The 21,151-nt window shown below is 37.7% G+C and overlaps 1 protein-coding gene across 3 annotated transcripts in view; it reads left to right on the top strand.

Moving 5' to 3' along the window:
- The window catches only part of UBN2 (ubinuclein 2), a 51,380-nt gene that overhangs the window by 20,728 nt on the left and 9,501 nt on the right, over positions 1-21,151 (top strand). For 2 of the 3 annotated variants that reach the window (XM_063322587.1, XM_063322586.1), the window contains exons 4-14: positions 2,409-2,546; positions 3,768-3,880; positions 4,914-5,412; positions 8,798-8,868; positions 9,576-9,705; positions 10,896-11,014; positions 11,674-11,787; positions 13,191-13,334; positions 16,516-16,566; positions 17,900-17,942; positions 18,665-20,203. In XM_063322587.1, the coding sequence (XP_063178657.1) occupies positions 2,409-2,546; positions 3,768-3,880; positions 4,914-5,412; positions 8,798-8,868; positions 9,576-9,705; positions 10,896-11,014; positions 11,674-11,787; positions 13,191-13,334; positions 16,516-16,566; positions 17,900-17,942; positions 18,665-20,203 (2,961 nt within the window). The remainder of the gene's footprint in view (positions 1-2,408; positions 2,547-3,767; positions 3,881-4,913; positions 5,413-8,797; positions 8,869-9,575; positions 9,706-10,895; positions 11,015-11,673; positions 11,788-13,190; positions 13,335-16,515; positions 16,567-17,899; positions 17,943-18,664; positions 20,204-21,151) is intronic. The other variant, XM_063322588.1, reaches the window with a different exon arrangement.

The raw sequence follows: 21,151 nt of genomic DNA, 5'->3' as shown, positions 1-21,151 counted from the left end.
AATCCACATGGGTTTCCAGTTCAGGCTCTTTCACCAGCTTTGTTGTTGAAGTATTGAAGTATACATTCACTGTTTTCCTCTTCTGGATAATTCCTCTTCCTGTCTTCATCCTTTTGGTAGCCCAGACTTTTTTGGTTCTTCAAGTGTTTTATCTTCAGTATATTGTGCAGGGGGAAATGAAATTAGCTGATGCTCCATTTTGCACTGTGTGTGTTCCCTTCACGTAGGTCATCTCAAGTCTTCAGTTATGTTGTGGCAGTTAAAACTGCGTATTTATTCAGCCTGTGGAATTCTGGCTTAACAGATAGGCAGTGGAAGGCCTGCTGGTTCAAACTTCAAAGTAACAAACATGTTGTTTCCTTCTCAAGTATCTTAATTCTTAGTTGCTTGGCTGTGCTACCAAATGTTTATTTCTTGCAGCTGTAACTCAAAATGGACTTTTTCTTCTGACAGAGTGCATACCTCCGAGGTGTGTCAAAATCCTACCCTCCCTTTCAGAAGAAGGGCAGAAATTGATTCTGAGTCATTGCACTGCTATTGTATCTTTTTGGTACTTTAATAACACTTTCTAGGTCTTCTAAATGCTTCTTCCTTATCTTTGTTGGCAGGTATGTGTCTCAGGCATTCTATTTCTTTTATGCTTCTAGACAGACTATAGATACCAGAATTCTATTTCTTGCTTTTTAAGTTCACCATCTTACAATTTTCAGTATTTGAAAACTAAAACCAGTAGTTCAAATTTGGAGTAATTCACAACAACGTTGTCCTTCTGCTTAGTGCTAACAGCATTGTCAAGGCACTCTTGCAAACACTTCTGTTGCTTGCTTTGTTGATACGTATGCATAGAGCTGGAATGAATCTATTCATCCTCCCGGCCTTTTTGAGAGTTTGCCGTTAACAAGATTTTTCCTAGAGATTAACAGTTTTCTGGTAATACTTGGGGGAGAATGTCATTCTGAGGAGGCTGCTGGTGATGAAATAACAGAATTAATATTGTCTTCCACTATATTTAGTATTGACCACTTTTCCTATGTCTTTGGATTTCAGTATTTTTGAGATACAGCTTTGTAATTCTAACTTGGAAATTCCTTCATAAATACTAAGTGCTTTTTAAAATAAAATGTGTAGGAGTTTGAAACCTTTTGTGGTTTAAAACTGTCTAAACAGAGTGAGAATCTATGTGACTTTCAATGAAACAAGTCCTAGCAGTGTGGTATTTGTATAAGAGGCAATGTCATATTCAACACCTAAAACTGGAAATACTGTGGCTAAGTTTGTCATGTCTGGGATAGCATTTTTAAGGAAAAAAAAATTCAGAGAACTGTGTAAGAGAAGCAGGGTTTTGAGCAGGGCACTATGGTCAGAGTTGGTAGGAAATGCAGTGTGTGTTGGAACATCCGAACATATCAAGTGCACTGCGGAGATTGGTATTAATGAAAACTGTGGCAGTCTTAATGAAATAAAGTGTATAATCTGAGAAGTTTTTAATGCTCATTTTACGAAAACATCTATACTATCTTCAGTCCTGTCTTCTGGATATAACACCCAATTATGTAAGATTTTGATATAGATTAGGCTTTTCCCATCGATTGTTGAAACTGTCATCCCATTTGAAAATATGGAAGAAATAGGTTCTGGAAATAACTGTAGCTATCATTTTCACATAACATAAAGGGCCTGTGATAAAAGTGTATGACTAACAGAAGGTAATTTGAACAGCACATTGTCTCATAAAAATTGAAGGGTATTCAATAGAAGTAGGGAACTTAACATTTAAAATCAAGAGGCAAGGTTTTTTGGCTTTTGTTTGATATTTTTTATTTTTTTTTTTATTTTACAAAACTTGCTTTCAACCAGTGAAGTTGCTGGTATGCCTGTAAGGCTGTCATAGATGAACACAAATAATTCACTATGTGCCTGCCTACTTGCTGGATAAAAACAACCAGTGAACAATCAAGTGAAGTTGCTCACAGGCAGGTGATGTAATCATTGTTCATATGGCTTATGTATCTTGGGATTTAACAGCTAGCATAATGTGATATGCTCTCAGACACTGAATATTGAAGAAAAAAACCTAGAAGTTTTGGGCTTGCCTTTTTATTTCCTGGGCCAGGGAAGAAAGCCTCTGTGACCATCCTCATTTCCTTCAGAACGCAGCACTTTTAATGCTGTAATCCTGCCTTTTTTTCCAAAAAAGGGTTTTGCTTTGAAAGTAGAAAGGTTATCCAGGGATATTAGTGTTCTGTTCCTTGGCTAGTAAGTTTGCAATAGCATTACTATCCTGTTTCTATTCTAGTAAGCTGTGTTGTGTACTTGTATATAATTTTTCATGTATAGGGACTGGTAGATGAACTACATACTCATCTCATTAAGGTATGCCGATAAACTAATCCTTTTTTTCTGCCCAGTATGATGAATTGGTTCCCGCATCCCTGACAACCAAATATGGAGGGTTTTATATCAACACTGGTACACTGCAGTTCCGCCAGGCATCTGACTCAGAGGATGAAGACTTTGCAGAAGACAAAAAGCATAGGCCGCCTAAAGTGAGTGATCTTAATTATGCTTTTTATACAGAACCTAAAGTTAGGTGGACATTGGGAAATATCTGATATGCTTAGAATGGCTTAGATGAAGAGGCTGAAAGCAGAATGATGCACAGCACTGTTTTATTGCATCTTCTGTTTTGTGGCTCATGTATTAGCATTTGGGAAATCACTCAGGATATCCACAGGCTGTCCAGTCTTGTAAGACTAACCATCTGTTTAGGCAAGCTAAGAAGTCCTGTCCATCCATCTTGAAGTGACAGATGATTCTGTAACTTTATAAGAATTTCACTGTATGAGATGAGGACTTAAATTCTCCAGCACTCCATTTATAACTTCGCACAAAGCTTGCATGATTTGAAACTGTTCCTAATATTCAGAATAATACTTAAACCAAAATATCTATTAAAATAAACTCAGCATTGTAAGAATAACTATATTAAAAAGTATAGATACAGTCTTTCCCAAACAGCGTGCTGTTCTATGTACTTCGACAAGTTATGATCAAAGCGAATGTAATTGCTTGCATGTGACATTCATAAGTTCCATGCCATTCCAAGAAATTCTTGCTTTCTGATGTCCTTTCCTGCTCTAATTCTTTACATTTAACATAATTTTAAGTGTTCTTGTACTGGATCTGACTGGGATGCAGTTAACTTTCTTTGTAGCAGCCCTTACGGTGCTGTGATTTGGATTTGTGACTAAAATAGTGCTGATAACACACCGAAGTTTTGCCTGTTGCTGAATAATGTTTGCACAGTGTGAAGGCTTTTTTTTTTTTCCTACCCTGCACCAGCAGGTGAGCTAGGGATCAGCAAGAACCTGTGAGGGGACTCAGCTGATGAATTTGATGAAAAGATACTCCATTCTATGTAACTTCATATTCAGCAATGAAACTGTGGTAGCAGATGATGACGGGGGTATTCAGTCTTCGAAGGTGGCCATTGCTTATACTGACTGGCCATCAGTCTGCGTGTGTCCTGAAGTATTTTTCTTATTGAACACTCCAAATTCAATAACTGTTTAAAAATGATAAATGATTGAGACTTGTCAGTAACTGCAGTTTGCTGCTAGGAATCCAGTGGTACTGTTTGCCTGTACACACATTGAGGTATTTTTCATGTAATTGGAAAGCGTAAGGAAAACTAAATGTTTCTTGCTGTAAAAGCCCTTTATTTAGGGTGGAAGAATCATTGTCCTTTATTTGATCTCTTTATCTAGATAGCAAAGTTAAAAGAAAATGAAGATCGTGGAATGAAGAAGCGCAAGCGGAAAGATGAAGGGACGGAAAAGGAGAAGAAGCCTCGGAAAATGAAAGTTCCTAAGCAGTTGGGGTAGGTTTCGTTCTTTAGATGAACCCTTGAATTGTATGTGAGGCTTGATTTCAAGATGCATGCTGTAGCAAGATTATCTCAGCTGTTCAGAATATTGTCTTTTTAAACTATAACTGATAGCTAGTGGATTTTGGTTTTGGAATACATGGGGGTTTTGTACAAATAAGTCCTACAAGGTAACCTTTTTTTTGTCTGCTAAAACTTTGAATAAGGAATAACATAACAAGGGAAGACAAATTACACAAAAGAAATTCTGAGTTTATGAATAGCATTATCAATCATTGTTCTACCCAATGCCTTACATAGCGCTAAGAATTATGTCTTGTAATGAAAAATAACTTCCTATCCCTTGGTTTCTAATCTGGAAATCTGTAAACATAGCGTGATTATTCTACATGTTTCTTGCTAACTCTCTGTGTTTTCCTGAGTTCTGAGGCTAGCATGGAAGGATTAAGGTGGTGGGGTTTTTAATTGGCTTCCAGAAAACTGTTGTTGAGTGAAAGTTGTCTTACTATGAATATTCAAGTTGGTATTGAAAATTTATCTATGATCATTTTCATCAAGGTGATGCATTGGTGGAAAATGCTCAGTTTAAGTAGCATATGGATACTGAGCCTGCATATCAAATTTCTTAGTGATGAATTTTTTAACGTACATGGTGTATCTAGATTTAAAGCAACCTGCCACTGTTCAGGAGTTTGAGAGGCGAGTTTAAGTATTTTAGTAGCATAGATCAGCCATGAGTTTAACAACTGTGGCGAGTTTTCCATAATTAAATTGAGAACCTAAAAGTAAGTAACCTTTGCCTTAATGTGTACAAAACTTGGCAAAAGATAAATAAGTTGGAGAGCATGAAATCACATGACCAGCAAAGGTTTATGGTAGTTGATAGAATGGTATGAAGATGGAAGCACAAAGTACTTGCCTCTTCACCCTGATAATTTGTTAACTATATTAAACTCTGAGACTTTTTTTAAAGATTACTAAGGCCTCAAAAGTCATATGCATAATGAGAGATTTTTTTCCTCTACAGAGTAATGGCCTTAAATTCACACAAGTCTGAAAAGAAGAAAAAGAAATTGTATAAAGACTCGCTCTCTCTGGCTGCCATGATCCGTAAATTTCAAAAGGAGAAGGAAGCCATGAGGAAGAAGGAATCTAGTCCAAAACCTCCAGTGACTGTTGCAACCTCTACCCCTAGTAAAATTCCTTCTTCCTCTCTCAGTGCAGGAAATGATATCTCTGACTTGAATCTTAGGATCAATGATCCTGTCCTCTCCATTTTTGGTAGCACAAATGAACCTGAGCTCCTGCCAGAAGCTGAAAGTACCCTGGAGATGCTGGGAGACATTGACTTTGACAAGTTGCTTGATGGCACTTCTGATGGCAGCCCAGTATCTGAGCTGTCAGGAGAAAACGGAAATGTCACTCAGGCAGCCTACACCTCTCAGGTCATGACACCCAAGCAGGTGCCTGCCCTCCCAGAAGGTCTGCCTATGCTACTTGAAAAGCGCATTGGAGACCTTCGAACAGTAAGTATGAATTCATTGGTAACAGATTGCATTCAAGAATCTGAGAGAACAAGGAAGAATAATTAGGGCCTAAGTTGTCATCCTTGAATTGCTGGCTGAAACTCTAAAAAATGCATAATTGATCTTAATGTCAATCTTCATGGATGTATTTATACTGAGATGAAAATGGGCACAGAGAAGACGGAGGTCAATTGTTAAAGCAGTCCTTGTTTCACAGCACTTGGAGACAAGGTTTTCTAAATCTTCTGTTTACAATAACTTGTAATGTTTGTTTGGGTTTTTTCCATAATGGAAATATCAGTGTTACTTTAACTGGAATTTAGTTGGTGGGTGTTTCCTTGCTTTAGAGAAGGAAGCCAGAAATATGACTGCAGCTTACAAATCAATGTCTTGAATTTTTGGCTTTGTAACATAAATGCTGACTTGCCAGGTTGGGGTGGGGGGGCACGGGTTGTGGACCAAAAAAAACCCCAGCAACAACAAAAAACACCAAAAGCCATCACCCAACTAGGAAAACAAAAAAAAAAAAACCAAAAAAAAAACCCCAAAAACCAAACCCAAAACAAACAAAAAAACAAACGCACACAAAAAAAAACAAACCAAAAAACAACTGCAAAACTGAGTATTTTGTTTTGGAAGGTTAGAATGGAGTCCAAACTCATAAAAAATATTAATGAAAGATATTAAATCCACAGGTTACAAACATCCCAATAAACTATTGAAAGGGATCAGAGCTATTAAGGTATTACATGCTCCGTGTTTCAGTTGTGGATGTTATCTTAAGTTGAGAATGAATTTGTTTCGTTGTCCAGATTCTGATATTAAAGCGCTCTCTTACTCAGAATAAAGTGCAGTGTTTCCTTACTCAGAGTAAGTTTTGAAAAAAGCAGTTCAAGTTACTACCTTTTTGGAAAAAAAAAATAATTTAAACAGTAGCAGAGCTTGCTTTGCTACAGGTTAGAGTAATTATAAAACATAATCTTTGTCTTACCCGTATGTAAATGTGTTAGTGTTCTCAATTATTTTTAAATGTAACAAACTAAATACAGTCAAGGAGTTAATATTTACTAAAGTGAGAGAGATGTTTTTGTCTACGTTCAAATATTCACATTAATTTTACTATGAATCAACAATAAGCTTCTAGCAAAACTGCAGAAGAACTGGGTTAGGCCAAAAGTCAGGAAGTGTTAGCGGCCTGCCCCAAATTCATGCTGCTTCCCTGTATAACAAGTCCCTCCCAGTTGGGAGAAAGCTTTAATTCGGTGGCTCTTGGAAACCGAACTCTATCTTCTGCTTTTGATAACGTCTTCTGGAAGCTTGAAGCTTGGTTCTGGCCAAGCAGAGCAAGTCTACCCATACACTTGGGGAAAAACTAAACTGTGTGTTGACTTAAAGATTGCATGTTCCTTACCTTCTGCAAATTGTGATCAACTGACATGTTATCAGTGGGGGAAAAGATCTAAAAAGCAGGAGAAAAGAAATGGGTTTTGTCAAATACTTGCCAGGCTCACAGCTTCATTGCTCTTTAGTGCAAAGAAAGCTAAGAAGTTCATAAAGCTGTAGGAAAAAGCCTATGTTCCATGAATGGAGTATGATATATCTAGATTAAAAAAAAAAGGAAGAAACAATAAAAACTTCCTGACTTCCTCTTGTGAATTAATGTCTTCTAGTTCTGTAAGTGCGCAATTCTGAACTACCATGACAGAAGACAATATTGTACACAAACAGGAAAGTAACAAAATGGCTTTTTTCTATTGTGAAGGTAACGATTAAGATAATCTGTCTGTGGAAAAAAAAAAACCACCACCACCACAGATCAGTGATAGCGATGCAGTTTTTGAATCTGCCAGTGTTGCTCTCTTCAAAAGCCAGAAACACTGTTCAGTATGATAGTACAATGCTGAAATTGCCTTTCAGGGTCTACCTGGGACTGAAATGTTGAAGCATGTCGTTCCTTCCACTTTTATACAAACCAGAAGATGATAATAGTCCTTGTGTTAATTATGCTTAAAGATACTGGAGTTAAGACTTTAAAACTTCTCAAAGGTTTTGGTATCCTATCACTGGTAAACATCTATAACCTCTCTATTTATTTATTTATTTTACCAGGACAATTGCTTCAGTATTCTTAAACAGTACCATCCCCTAGCAGCTGAATTTACGGTAGAAAGTAGTGAGCAGAATGCAGTCCTTATAGGAACTTAAAAAGTCTCTGGTATCAATGTTCATGACTCAAGCAGTAAAGCATTCAGAAGATGGGCTACCTTATGATATCTTGTAGGGTATCAGACTCCTGTTTTCCTGTGCAGTGTAGAGTTTGCAATTCCAGAAAAACATTCTTTTAAACTTAAATGGGTCAGTTACAAAGACCAAGAACAGTAAGTATTTCATAGTAATAAAGGAATTTTATCAAGAGGAATTTTATCAAGTTAACACTTCTGTTTATTTCTAGGTTTTAGCTATGTTGTCACAGTCACTAAAAATTTTTTAAAAGGCAGAATTGAATTTTTAATTTATTTGAATATTCAGCCTTGTAGCATGTCAGCTGCCTCTAATGTTTGTCAGACACTAAAATGATACCACACTTGCCTACTTTTCCACATGCATATCCTTTCCCAGCTACTTTAGATATTTGCTGTTTGGTCCCAGTGCCAGAATATAAGATAACAATAAGCCTCTAAAAGTGTTGGGTTTTTTTTCTCTTGAGATCAGTAAATGCTTCTAATAAAAGGAAGTACGTATAGGAGTAAGACTGTTGTTTTGTTTTGTTTTTTTTTTTCCCCCACCCCAAACAGACTCAGAAAGAGACCAGACAAAAATATTAGAGGTACAGTCTAAAGATGGTGAGAATGCTGGACAGCACCAGAAAAGAGGGATGAGGTATTCCTCTAGCATACGCAGTCCCTTTGTAGAAATTGCAATGACGGATTAAGATGGATCTAAGAAGGGAAGTTGTAACTGGGTGAGGCGTGTAACAGGTAGAAAAGGAGCCAGAAATGTGTTGATGTTCTTGGCTGCTTGACTTGTAAAGCAGTGCCCCTCTTTTTAAAGCAAACAGCGGTAGAATGTTGCTGGTGCTGAGACAATAAAACATCTCTATTTTCTTTCTTCATGGTTATTGAAAAGGTCAATATGTTAACATCAGTGATCCAGGCCGATTCTAAATAGAATGACTGTTTGCCCTAGAGCAAGCCATTTTTGAGTTTAATAACAGTCCTCACCTTTTCTAAACATCTGAGTGTAGTTTGGGTTTGTATGTTTTTCCCAAGTAATACTGTTCCCTGGAAAATAAGAATGTGATACAACTGTAAAAGTAAAGAAGCAAAGGTTGTTGGGGTAGAATGTTCTACGAACTCTTGAATACTCTTTATTGCTGTATTTTCAGGCCGCCAAGATGTTTGATGAAGAAGGCAGGAAGAAGTTTTTCACGCAAGACATGAATAATATTCTGCTGGAGTAAGTGCTTATCTGTACAACCTTCCCTTTTTGGAAAGGGGGTAAAAGGAAAAGTACAGAAGAGGAAATATTATTGAGGTTGTTCCAACAAAGCCCTTAAAAGTCAATGAAGGTAGATCAGTCTAAGCTAGTTACTAGCTAAAGAGACTTATATATGAATACAATTCTTGTCATGACTATCTGTCTGTCTTTATCCAGTGTAAAGTGTTTTGTAGTGCCCTGTGTCCTTGACTTCATGTGTAAAATTCAACAGAACTGCCATTATTTCTTCCTGTCCCCCACTTTCATAACTCAAAACACCTTTAGCTTTCATGAAGGAAAATGCCAGCTCTTTTTACTCTGTAATCCTTCAACTAAGTGTTTTAATGTAGAAGGTTCTATGTTCGTATTCTAAGAAACAGAGTAATCTGTAGAAGACTGTAGCAGTCAAAATTGTGTCAAGATTGATGTGCAATAGTGGGAGTAAATGAAATTTGAATGACAGTATTCAATATTGCTGGGGAACTATGTATACGAATGATTTCTTGCCATTGATTAACACTTCCTCCTTTTTGTAAAGAAGTTTATCTGAAAAAGTCCCAAGCTGCTATTTTTAGTATGCATAGCTAGAATATATTATGCATACAAAGCTTCCTTAGGTTGTTGTTCAGTTGTCATCTTGATCTTGGAGTGCCTCTCTGGTTGACTGTCTCTTGTTTGTTTGCCAGTATCGAGCTACAGTTGCAGGAGATAAATCCTGCCATCCGCAATGGAGTGTACTCTCACCTTGAGGCTTTTGTGCCATGCAATAAGGACACACTGATAAAGCGTCTGAAGAAGTTACATCTCAATGTCCAGGTAATGACAGGGAGATTAGCTCCAGCAGGAGTCAGTTATGTCATAGTGATGAGGACAGAATGCAGGAGAGCAGAGCAACAGCCCCATGGTCTCCAACGAAGCAAAAGATTTTTGGATCAGTTGCTAGATCAGCTTAGAAGCTTTCTTCTATGTACCTGCTATTGCCATACTTTAGGAACAAATATTTTAAGTGTTTCACACCCTTAATCTGAGAATGAAGTGCTTTTACATTGAAAGCTGGTTACAGGGTACGTATCAAGTAGCAGAACTAGAAAGGCCCAATACTCATGGTTATGACAGGCTAAAAAAAAATAACTACCATTGCATTCACTTTTGTGTCAAGAAAAAAGAAAGGCTAGATGGATAATAGATGACGCAGCCTGTACTGTTTGTGCAAATTTTCCCTCGTGGCTAGGTCTTAGAAATACTTTTGTCATTTGCTGTTGCTTTTCTCTTAAAGAATATGTTTTCCTATTGAATAAAAAAGTTGTTTGTGATCTGAAGTATCCTGATCTGATTCTTCAGTTGAAATAGGACTAAATCTTGCAGAGGATCCGAGGATCATGAATGGAGAGATCTCAAAACTTGCTTAAACGGCAAACATTCGTATACTTTTTCTAAGCAGTAAGACATAATAGCGCATAGTATTCTAGTTCTTCTCAATAAGCAGTTACGATTAAGAATGTAAAGTCAGAAGATGTAGGAAGAGAATTTAAAGGGAAGTATATAGTATATTACTTCAATGTTTGAAGTTCTTAATATTTGGAGACAATTTTAAATACATAGTCCTTACCTCAGGTACATAATAATCTAATACTTGGGTAATCTAATACATATATTTTGTTGATTACCTAAGATGTTTTTATATGACAGCTTTTGGAGACTTGATTAATTGAACACTTATTTGCAAGTGTGATATGTTTCCTTATATGTTTCCTTGTGACTATCTTTCATTGTTTCTAGTCTCAAGACTTACATGAGTTGTGTGAGAAACTTCAAGTATGTGCACTTCTATAATGCTGTTCAACTGAACAGGATTCAAGCGCCACGTAGGAAATTACTTTTGTGGTCAATAGTTAGTACTAGGAATACTGTGTCAGGAGTGAGTGGGAAATAGTTTCACAAATATTATCTGAAACACTGTTTACATTGCATCTAATAGCACTGCTTTGGTGTTTCTCTTTTCACAGGATGACCGCTTGAGAGAACCACTGCAAAAGCTGAAACTGGCTGTCAGTAACGTCATGCCTGAACAGTTATGCAAGTATCAAGAGGACTGTCAGGCCCGCAGTCAAGCCAAGAATGCCAAGTAGGTATTTCTGGAGTCTGTGCATGCCCATTCTAGAGTCCTGCTGTAAATCTGTCTCTGTGTTTTTCATTCCCTGAGCTCAGCAAAGTACTCAGCTCCAGTTTACAGGTGTCTTGAATTGTAAGTTTTGAATTGTACAAAGTACTTAGTTTTGTGTCAGTGATGTTGTCACCTGACTCTAGAAAGAAATTCCATTAACTGAATGAAATAGGTCTTGGGAGAAAGAAATTATAAACTGTGAGAAGGATACTGGAGATTCCCAAAATGCTAGCCTAATGGAGGAGGACGGTGTGTTCAGGTTCTTGATATATTTTGTCCTTGTTCATTGTAATTGTTTCCCTCATAGTTAACTAATTTTAGACTTGGAGAAGCATTAATAGGTTGATAAGCATCTTGCCATTTCTTGGTAGAGGCGCTATGTGGAGCTTATAGCCAGCATCCTTGATAGCCTCCATACAGCGTGTCCTTTTCACTTGTTTCTGAGGACCATGAAGCGGTGGGGACACAAAGTCCTGTTTACCGTTTCAGGAATGGTATAACAAGAATCTGAAGATGGGTCCTTTTTTTTTTTTTATCCCTACACCTAAATCACTCCTTTCTCAAGGAAACATTTTGTCTGTGGTGTATACCTATAAAGAAAACAATTGTTCTAACTGTAGATTGCAAGCGGAAGATGAACGAGAGAAAAATGGATCAGAGGAAGATGATGATGAGAAACCTGGAAAGAGGGTTGTGGGACCCAGAAAGAAGTTTCATTGGGATGACACAGTGAGGTGAGACAAAACTACCTTTTCCACCAAGGGTTTTCACTGACTTCATAAAGTGATCTCCAAGGGGATGTTATTACTTGATAATGTTTAGTAAATAATTGTTCTCAGAAGTACATGTCAGAGGTCTTGGAGAGTGTTGAGGATAAATAGGCAAGATAGAATGCTGCAATGGTAAAACATTCTTTTCTTCAATTTGAAAGGCAAGATCATCCTACGTCCAACCCTTCTTTTGCTGCTTGTTTTTCTGCTTTTTCTAAATACATGAGAATTTTCTTGGTCCTAGGACTTTGAGCTTCTTTAAGCACAGAACAGAGGTGTAAGCAGAGTTATACCTGCTTCCCGCCATTCCAGGAATAGGTCACAAAACTGTCACCCAACAAGCGGTAAAGATTTTTGCCAGATCATGGCAGACCACCAAAATTGTCGATGCCCAGTCATGGGCAAGCCAGTATCCAGAATGCATGAATCTTAACCCCTCCCATTCCCTCTGAACGCAAATTCTATGTTATCTCTCAAGAGCAAGACAATAGTCTGAAATGATGAATTCTCACTGTTTTGTTTCCTAGAGTAGATTTTACTGAAAACTGAGATTTAAATTAATCTAGATAGGCTTTAAGTAAGTAAATCCTTCTAAACTTGTAATTTTCCATGCAAGATCTAAGCTAATTCTAATACAAGTATACGTATTATTAAAAGGGGCTGGTGGACTGATGAGTCTTTTTAGTACGTTAAGACAACAAGGAAGCAAGCTTTGTGGAATATATATGGAATATATGCAGCCGGAGCCATACTTAAAGAAGAGATATTTAAATCTGTTGGGTTTTTTGATTCAAGAGGCTCTAAAAGGCCAATGTTACCTAACTGTCTGCACTTCTATGCACTTCTATTGAAATATTCAGTGTAGAATGCATCTTGCTTTCAGAGATTCTCCATCTTAAATGAGATAGAGGTCACTGAGCAAAGTGACAGGAGATGTTTCAGCTATGAGGAAACCACAAAGAAAATGTAAAAGGAATTACAAAATGATAGTAAGGATAAAAAGAGCCATATGGTCTGTTGGAAATGGAGAAGAAATGACAGTAGCAGATCATACCAGTTGTAGCAGCAAACTTGTGCAGTAGCAAACTTCAAAAAAGTGATTGAAACTGAGCTCTTCCTACAATTGGCAATGGACAGCAGCCATATAACATCAGTGCTTCCATTTCTCAGCCGCCTTCTGCTGAGCTTTTGAAAAGATTGTTTCATTCAGTATCATCATAGGATCATAGAATGGTTTAGGTTGGAAGGGACCTTAAAGATCACCTATCTCCAACCCCCCCTTCCATGGGTAGGGACACCTCCCACTAGACCAGGTTGCTCAAATCCCCATCCAGCCTGGAATATATTTATTGTGTTTCTTTCTGCAGGTCTCTGTTGTGTAATCTTGTGAAGATCAAGCTGGGATGCTATGAGCTAGAGCCAAATAGAAGTCAGTCTGCTGAAGATTACCTCAAAACCTTTATGGAAACAGAAGTGAAACCACTTTGGCCTAAAGGCTGGATGCAGGCAAGGTAAGATGCCTGCTTTATATGTCTGTCTATTTTGGTGTTAACCATTTCTTGGATCTTACTTATTGTCATATATTTGACTCAACCAGGTATTACTAATATTGGTTAAAACTTAAAAATGTCAGTGGAACCAGAATATTTTAGAAGACTGTTTTTTGAGAAGTTAATTTTCTACCTTGTCTGCAAGCCCGAGAGCTAAAAATCCACTGTTTTCCTTGGGGAACTATTTGCTTTTGTCATCTGCTGGAGACTGAATTTACTAAAATTCATAACACTGTGTGTGATGCGTCATTTGAGGGAGAAGTATGAAGTGCGGAGTAGCTGCATGGGAAGTACTTTCTGTGATATAGAAAATGATAGTGATATAAAAGCAGTTTTGCCTATATTGTAAGCAGTCTGATAATGCAGTGTAACATAAACTTTAAAATTATGAGCTAGAATTTCAACACCAGAGTTCAGAAAACACTAAGGTTTATGCTTTTTATTTCCTGTATGCAATTAGTGATGCTGCAGTTAAAAATAACCAGTTTCTTAATGAAAACTTACACTTGCTTCCTACTGGTGTGTCAAGAGGAAACAAACACACAAAAGGGAAAAAAATAAAATGAGAACAACAGTTATCATTGTGAATTGCAAAATTAGCAAAGTTTTCAAACACTTTGAAGTGGAAGAAGAGAATCAAATATAGATGACGTGAGTTCTTTTCTTCTGTAGCACCCACTGCAAAAGACCATTTCCCATCAAATCTTGACCTAACTGTAAAAGCCAAATGATACAACATTAATCAATTTGCTCAAGAGTACCTTGACTGTAGATTAGTCAAATCTGTATCAAGCTGTAAGAATAACTAAACTGAGATATTTCCTAGGATAGTCAGTGTAGAAAATGAGGGTGGAATAAGCTGCTTGTGAAATAGTAATTAAAGAAGCAAATGAAGTTTTACAGTTCTTGACATAGAGTTGACTTCTGTTCCAGGATCTAGTTTTGTATAGTAAGTATGCTGATGAGTGAGATGTTATTGCTTATGAAGATTTTATTGAAGTAGATGAGAGAAGGAATCCCAGCTTAGCTTAAGAACATATACAGAGGTCAGTGGTGACAACCCCTTCCCCCCAGAACCCCAAACAAACAAAAACTACCAACAGACCCAAAGAGCTGCCTGATCATAACTTACTGTTGACCAGCAAGACTTCCTTTGCCAACTGGGCAGTTCTGGTACCATAATGATTTACAAACTGTCCTGTATTTACAGGGAGGCGCTTTGCTTCCTAAGCAGAAAGCAGGGATGTATTGTAATTTATAGGCAAACAGTTATGTGTGGAAAGAGGGGGGAAAAAGTATTTCCTGGGGTCTGACAGTGGAAATTCCTAATACAGCACATATTATTCATATGCTGGATGATTATCTTGTTGGAATGTTAGGGTAGGGATTATCATGCTGAAGGTGTATAATGTTTTACCTTTATATGTGGCCTCAAGTGAGAAGGAGCTACATAAACTGGAAAAAAAAGTTAGGCCTTTAATGTTAAAAATGGTCTACTGACTATGTATTTTATAAGGAATTCTTACTAACTAGAGTAGGTCTATGGTACCAAACTTTGTGGGTTTATCCCAGAGGAAAAGTTTCTTGCTCTTTCAAAGTTAGCTCTATTTAATGTTCCTCATAGCTTAGTATAGGAGCATGAGGTAAGATATCAATAATAACTTTCAGTTGCACCTTGTTCATTTGTCCGTGTGTATCACAACTACCTCTGTCACATGACTTTTTGTAATTTCCATACTCTGCCCCAGGAGACGTTTTATTAATATTCATTTAGAGAAATATATTTCATCCTAAAGAATGCCAAAGCCTTTTCAAATAATGTAACCCACTTTTTTGTAACTGGGTTGCATATTAATTCCATGTGTGTCTGAAAAAAGCCTGCAACCTAAATATGTGTATGTTCAAAAAAAGAAGTGTAAGGAATAGGAAGTCTGTTTCCTTTAATTCCAAGAGTTTTGTCATTTTTGGAGGTGGTTGTGCAAGTAGGCTTCCAGCACGCTTAACTTTGTGCAGGTCAAACAGCATGCTTGACTTGAAATCATGATCAGAGAGAAACAATCTTATACCGATCTCCCTCACCAACTTTTACATCTAAATATATGTACACAATGGAGGGATTATTTTCCAAGTATGTTCTTGCTTTGGAACATATACTGCACTGTCCTTTCTTTGTACCATATTTTTGACTTCCTTTCCTGTAGTAATTACACTTTTGTTGTCAACCTTTAAGGATGATACTACACATTACCGGGGCGTGGGATTAATTTTGGATTTTTCATTGCAAAATGAAAAAGATTAAGGAATAGATCAAGCACCTGGAGAAGCTGGGTAGGTCAGAAAGTGGCACGCTGAACTTCATGGAGCAAAAGGAACATTCCTCATTAGATGTTCTTCATAGGCATTTAGTAGTCTGTGATGGGGAGCAATGTAATACAGATTTGGAGGTTAGTATGGTGAAGAAAATGTGAAAATGGAGCTGAAAGTGGAATCTGAGAATTAAGGCAGTGGAACTGTAGCGAGAGGATGTCAATGTTTTTTTTTTACCAGATTACATGAGATTTGTGGATACTTGTGTTTTCCATAACTATTGCAACTCAACAGGATGTGTTAGCAGTGGTGAAAAGCTCTTGTTTAGACAGCTGTTCATGGTCAGTGTTAGAGTGGTGGCAGTGGTGTAGGAAAGTCTTTGCTCTTCTAGTTTGCCTACCTGGAAACAGGGAAAGAGGGACCAAGTTTTCCTTAATTGTCTATTTATAGTTGCATTTGGGCAGCAAGCTGTAGGAATCATGAATTTGATATTTAAAATATTTCATTAGCCGCTGAGGAGAGAGAATTCAAAATGTATTTCTTCTGTCCACCTGAAAGAGTTAATATTGTGTAATGTTGACTTATGCTTGGCCATTTACTGAGGTATTTTGAATGTAAACTTGAAATCCTTTTTTTTTTTTTTTTGCATTCTTCTATTTATGGCTGCCTGGAACTACATCATGATAGCAATACAGGCAAACTACCTACTAGCTGCTTTGGGGACAGATAATCAAAGGGTTCTTCTGAAAATTCCAAGATACTTGCATATTTGGTGGTCATGTGCCGACTGTCCCTGTAGAATCACCTTATGTTTCTTTTCTCACCACTCTTTTAGGATGCTTTTTAAAGAAAGCCGAAGTGTTCACAATCACCTCACTTCTGCTCCGTGAGTATAATGACAACTTACTAGTACCTTTAAGTTGTTCGTAGCATCTCTTCCCATCTTCATGCTGCCTTATTTTGGACAGAGGGGAGGGAAGAAAGATGCGTACAATGTTAATTTTTAATGCTTTAATTTAGGCATGTAACTAATGTTCTTGTGGCATTATATTTTAACTCAGTTATGAAGTGGCTAGGTAACTCAAGTGGTTATTCCTTCTTGGATTAACGCCTTTTACTCAAAGTATTTCAAAGTACTGTACACTACCTAAATTTTGCTGTGCAGCATATTAAATTGAACTCGGAGACTGCAGTACTTCCTGCTCTTTCTTTTCCTCATAAATATCTCTGTAGCCACAGAAGGCTGTGTATCTTAGCAGAATTTTACCTTCTTGATTTTCAGACAATGCTATGTCTGTCTCAGGAGCTGCCCACATTCAGCCAGAAGCCAAATAGACAGTTAGGACTGAATAACACCCAAATTGCAACCTTTGTGATAAATATGATTAACATAGGATAGTTTTTGACGGAAGAGCAAAACTGAGTCATGGGCCACCTACAGTAAGGTCTATTTTTTTTTAACCAGGCACATTCCTAGATGCTTAGGAAAGGAGAATAAATGATGTATAAGATGTTAATTTGTTGATCCTATTGAAGAAATAAAAATGAGAAAAAAGGTGTGAAGTGCTTAACTTATAAGTTGAAGGTGATGACTAATAATCCTTAATGCTGTCCTTGCATACAGTTGGTGCTATGGTGTTCAGTTACACTGGAGAAGAACTTGAAAGTTTGTTAAATGGCTTTTTGCAACAAACAAGTCAGATACAGCTGTTTCACAGTTGATAAGCACCAAAACACTTTTTCTTGGGAAAAAAACAGCTTTTTATGTGGTTTGGAATATGAGAACATGAAGTATACTCCTCAGTGACAAAAACAATGTAAAGTGAAATTATATAACTATATGTGACTAGTTTAGACAAAGGTCTGCTAAGCAGACAAACTCTTAAGATTATGAGAGGCTGAAATGACTTGTTAGTTTGTTTCTGTAAATCAGAAAAGTAAAAAATATATAACCTGATATATCATCAGGAGAGCTCAGCAATTCAGTGAATTTTGCATCTAATTTAGAGATACATGACAAAAAATATGGATTAAAAGTGTGCTTGTTCTCTTCCCCCTATGTTTTAACCCATATTCTACTTCAAGGATGTTTTATGATTAAAGCTGGATTCCGGTAGTCATCCTTCTAGTTTATTGGGATATAATCAGGGTAACAGTTAAAACTGCAATGACTTGCCTTTCTTTTGTCTTCTGATGTGTATTTATCTGCTCTGGTTTAGGGCAAAGAAGAAGGTGATTCTAGCCCCTAAACCCAAAGTGAAGGTAAATGTCTATTTAGATACTAACTTTTCTATGACCATTTGATACAACCTGCTTCCTACCTCTGATCCAGAAAAATTCTGGCAGGAGGGCTCTGTCGGGAAATGCGATGACAGCTTATTGACTTGGTGGTGTATTACTTTAAAGAAAGTAGCAAGAAGACTTCTGTATAGCTCTTTTAACTTTAAGCTATATTAGTTTTTTTTTGAAAATTGACTATGAAGAGGTACTAGTTCCAGTAAAGTTTCACATTTTTTTTTTAATGTGTGCTTTGTGTTTGTTTTCAGCTTGTATTAAATTTGGCAACACTGGAAAAATATGTGGTTGGGAGGATAACATAGTAAGTTGATAGAGGGTCTCATTAGACACAACTAGGTGTTGTCTTATCTTATTGCTACTAGTCTTATATAGATAGTCTTATTGCTACTAGTTCAGTAGCAATTTTACCTAGCAATCAGGTTAGCTACCCTGTTCTTCACAGCATTGATTACTCTTTAATTGTGTGCGGCACTTCCAGTTATGTGGAGCAACAGCACTAGGTTTCTAATACAAATATTGAATTAGCACACAGGACTCCAACACCTAGATATGATAGGTATCTTAATATGAAAATTGCAGTAGTAGATCTCTGGTTCATCTGAATCTACAGAATAATAGTATTACACTAAAGACATTAGATCTACTCCAGAAAGGCTGTTAAACCTGTCTTATATCTTCATTCTTAGGACTCCAGTCCAAAGAAAGAACAGAAAACCTGTATGTCTTCAGTCAATTCAAGTTGTGCTACTGTACTGAGTTCCAGCACACCTGTCTGCACCCCAGCCAGCTCTAGCTGCACACCAGCTCCAGAGACGATCTGTTTGGACGACTCGCTGGATGAAGACCTTTCTTTCCACCCACCCTCACTGGACTCTATTTCTGATGCTCTGGCAGTTATTAATAATGGTGCCAAGGGATCACCTCTTGGGTCCACCATAGACACGCCAACATCCAGACCTCGCCCTGGGCTGAGGGAAGAGAAACTAGCAAGCATTATGAGTAAGTTGCCCCTGGCAACTTCAAAGAAAGTAGAGCCCACTCAAACACCCCATTCATCAAGTCTTATTGCTGGTCACACAGGGCCAGTACCAAAGAAACCCCAGGACCTAGTTCACACTGGTATCTCTTCAGGCCTTATTGCTGGATCTTCAATTCAAAATCCTAAGGTTTCCTTAGAGCCTTTGCCAGCCAAACTACTTCAGCAAGGACTACAGAGGTCAAGCCAGATCCAAGCTGCTTCCTCCTCTTCGCAGACTCATGTTTCTTCCTCTAAGACCCCAGCAGCTATTTCCACCTCCTCTCAAAGAACCAAGGATGCTAATATCTTGGCATCATCTTCTGAGGCTCAAGGTGGTTCTTCCTCCACATCACAAGTGACAAAGGTGCACCAGCATTCAGCTGTACAGCAGAAATATGTATCTCCTTTACAAGCAACTATTAGTAAATCACAGACCAATCCAGTGGTGAAATTGAGCAGTAATCCCAAACTGTCTTGCTCATCGCCAGTCATCAAGGCTCAAGAGAAGTCTGTAGTATATCGACTGCCTTTGTCTAATCCCTCATCTGGAAGTGGCTCTCAAGTGTCTCACCCACTGGTTTCTCGGACAACATCCAGCACCTCTACCTCTAGTAACTATTTAGCCAAGGCTATGGTGTCACAAGTTTCTTCCCAGGGTTTCAAGCCTCCCTTCTCCATGGCTGCCTCTCCCAAACCTGCTGCCTCTCCCAAGCCCACTGCATCTAAGCCCTCTGTGACACCCAAGCCCAATGCATCACCTAAATTTTCATCCAAGTCCACCTCATCCCCCAGGCCTGCAACAACACCCAGTTCTTCCAGTTCAAGTGCACTAGTTTCCCAGAGTAGTCACTCCAGCAACAACCCCCTTCATAAACAGACCAGTGGTGTAAATATCAGCAGGCAGTCTCCCACAATGAATTTGCTGCCCTCTAATCGCACCTCAGGCCTTCAGCCTGCAAAGAACCCTCAGGCTTCTTCAAAATTGCCCAACTCTTCTCCTTCTGGAACTGTTGGTAAAAATAATTTGGGTGGAGTTGGAATGAATGTACCTGCCAGCAGAGGCAGTAACCTTAACTCAAGTGGAGCTAGTAGGACTAGTCTGTCTGGGGGAGCAGGAAGTGGAACACAGGGTGCTACTAAACAATTGTCAACTCCACACAGACCATCTTCTGCCTCAGGGTCTCCAGTTGTAGCAGCCAGTGTGCAGGTACGCATCTAATGAGTTTACCTTTAAACCGTACGTTAATACTGATCACGTTTATTTTGTAAACATTCTTTCTTGCAATATCTTGATTTGAAAATGTGTCATAAATTTTATGTTTATACTTTACTAAGGATAAGTGCTAATACTGATGAAAGTAATTCATACTAGTGAATAGGTATTTCCAGCTGATGTGAAATGCAAGGATCAGTGTGGAATGAGTCCTCACTGTAAAATGTTGGTTGGTCTACACTGTGGAACAGAATTCACTTTTGTTTTCTTTTTTTTTTAAGAGCACTAGAAAAGGTAAGCTTTGTGTGGCCAGAATTTCAGGCGATGTGGTATTATCTTGCATTATTGGATTTGTGTATTCTTCCATATTTACTTACTTGTGATGATGGTGGTCATATGAAAAGGTGTCTTGGTATGTTTGTTGCTAAGCTTCATGATTAACTTGCAAAACTAGAGTTCAATTGCTTGTGGTTTGAGTATAATGCAAGACTAGTATTTAAAATTAACACTTGCAAGGGCTTTTCTTTAGTATTTGTGATTAAATGTGTTTCATTTTGTAGGATCTAGTCAAACTGAATGAGACACCTCATTAATATATAAATATCCTAGAAATTGTTTGAGTGAGAGCTTATGCAGAACTTTATCACTGGAGATGAAACAAGTCATACAAAACCAATATTTTGAAAATACTGTTGTTCTAAAACCCATGCAAACCTATTATCCACCCAGAAGAAGACAACCTGCTTTCCCAAGTTATGTGTTCTTTTTACTGGAAATTATTTAATTACGGAGGTGACTTGAGGTTTTCCTCTCTCTTTGTTGCACACTCTATCCTGGAGTCTTCACTACTTAAGTAAAGAAAATCAATATCGCTGTAAATCAGAGTCTTGGTGTACAGCAAATGGAAGTGTTTTGTATTTTTTTTGAACAATGTATATAGCT

The sequence above is a fragment of the Chroicocephalus ridibundus genome, chromosome 1, assembly GCF_963924245.1.
Source record: "Chroicocephalus ridibundus chromosome 1, bChrRid1.1, whole genome shotgun sequence".
In the NCBI taxonomy this organism is placed as follows: domain Eukaryota; kingdom Metazoa; phylum Chordata; class Aves; order Charadriiformes; family Laridae; genus Chroicocephalus; species Chroicocephalus ridibundus.
Note: the sequence above shows the minus strand (reverse complement) of the source record. Positions and strands in the feature narration are given on the sequence as shown.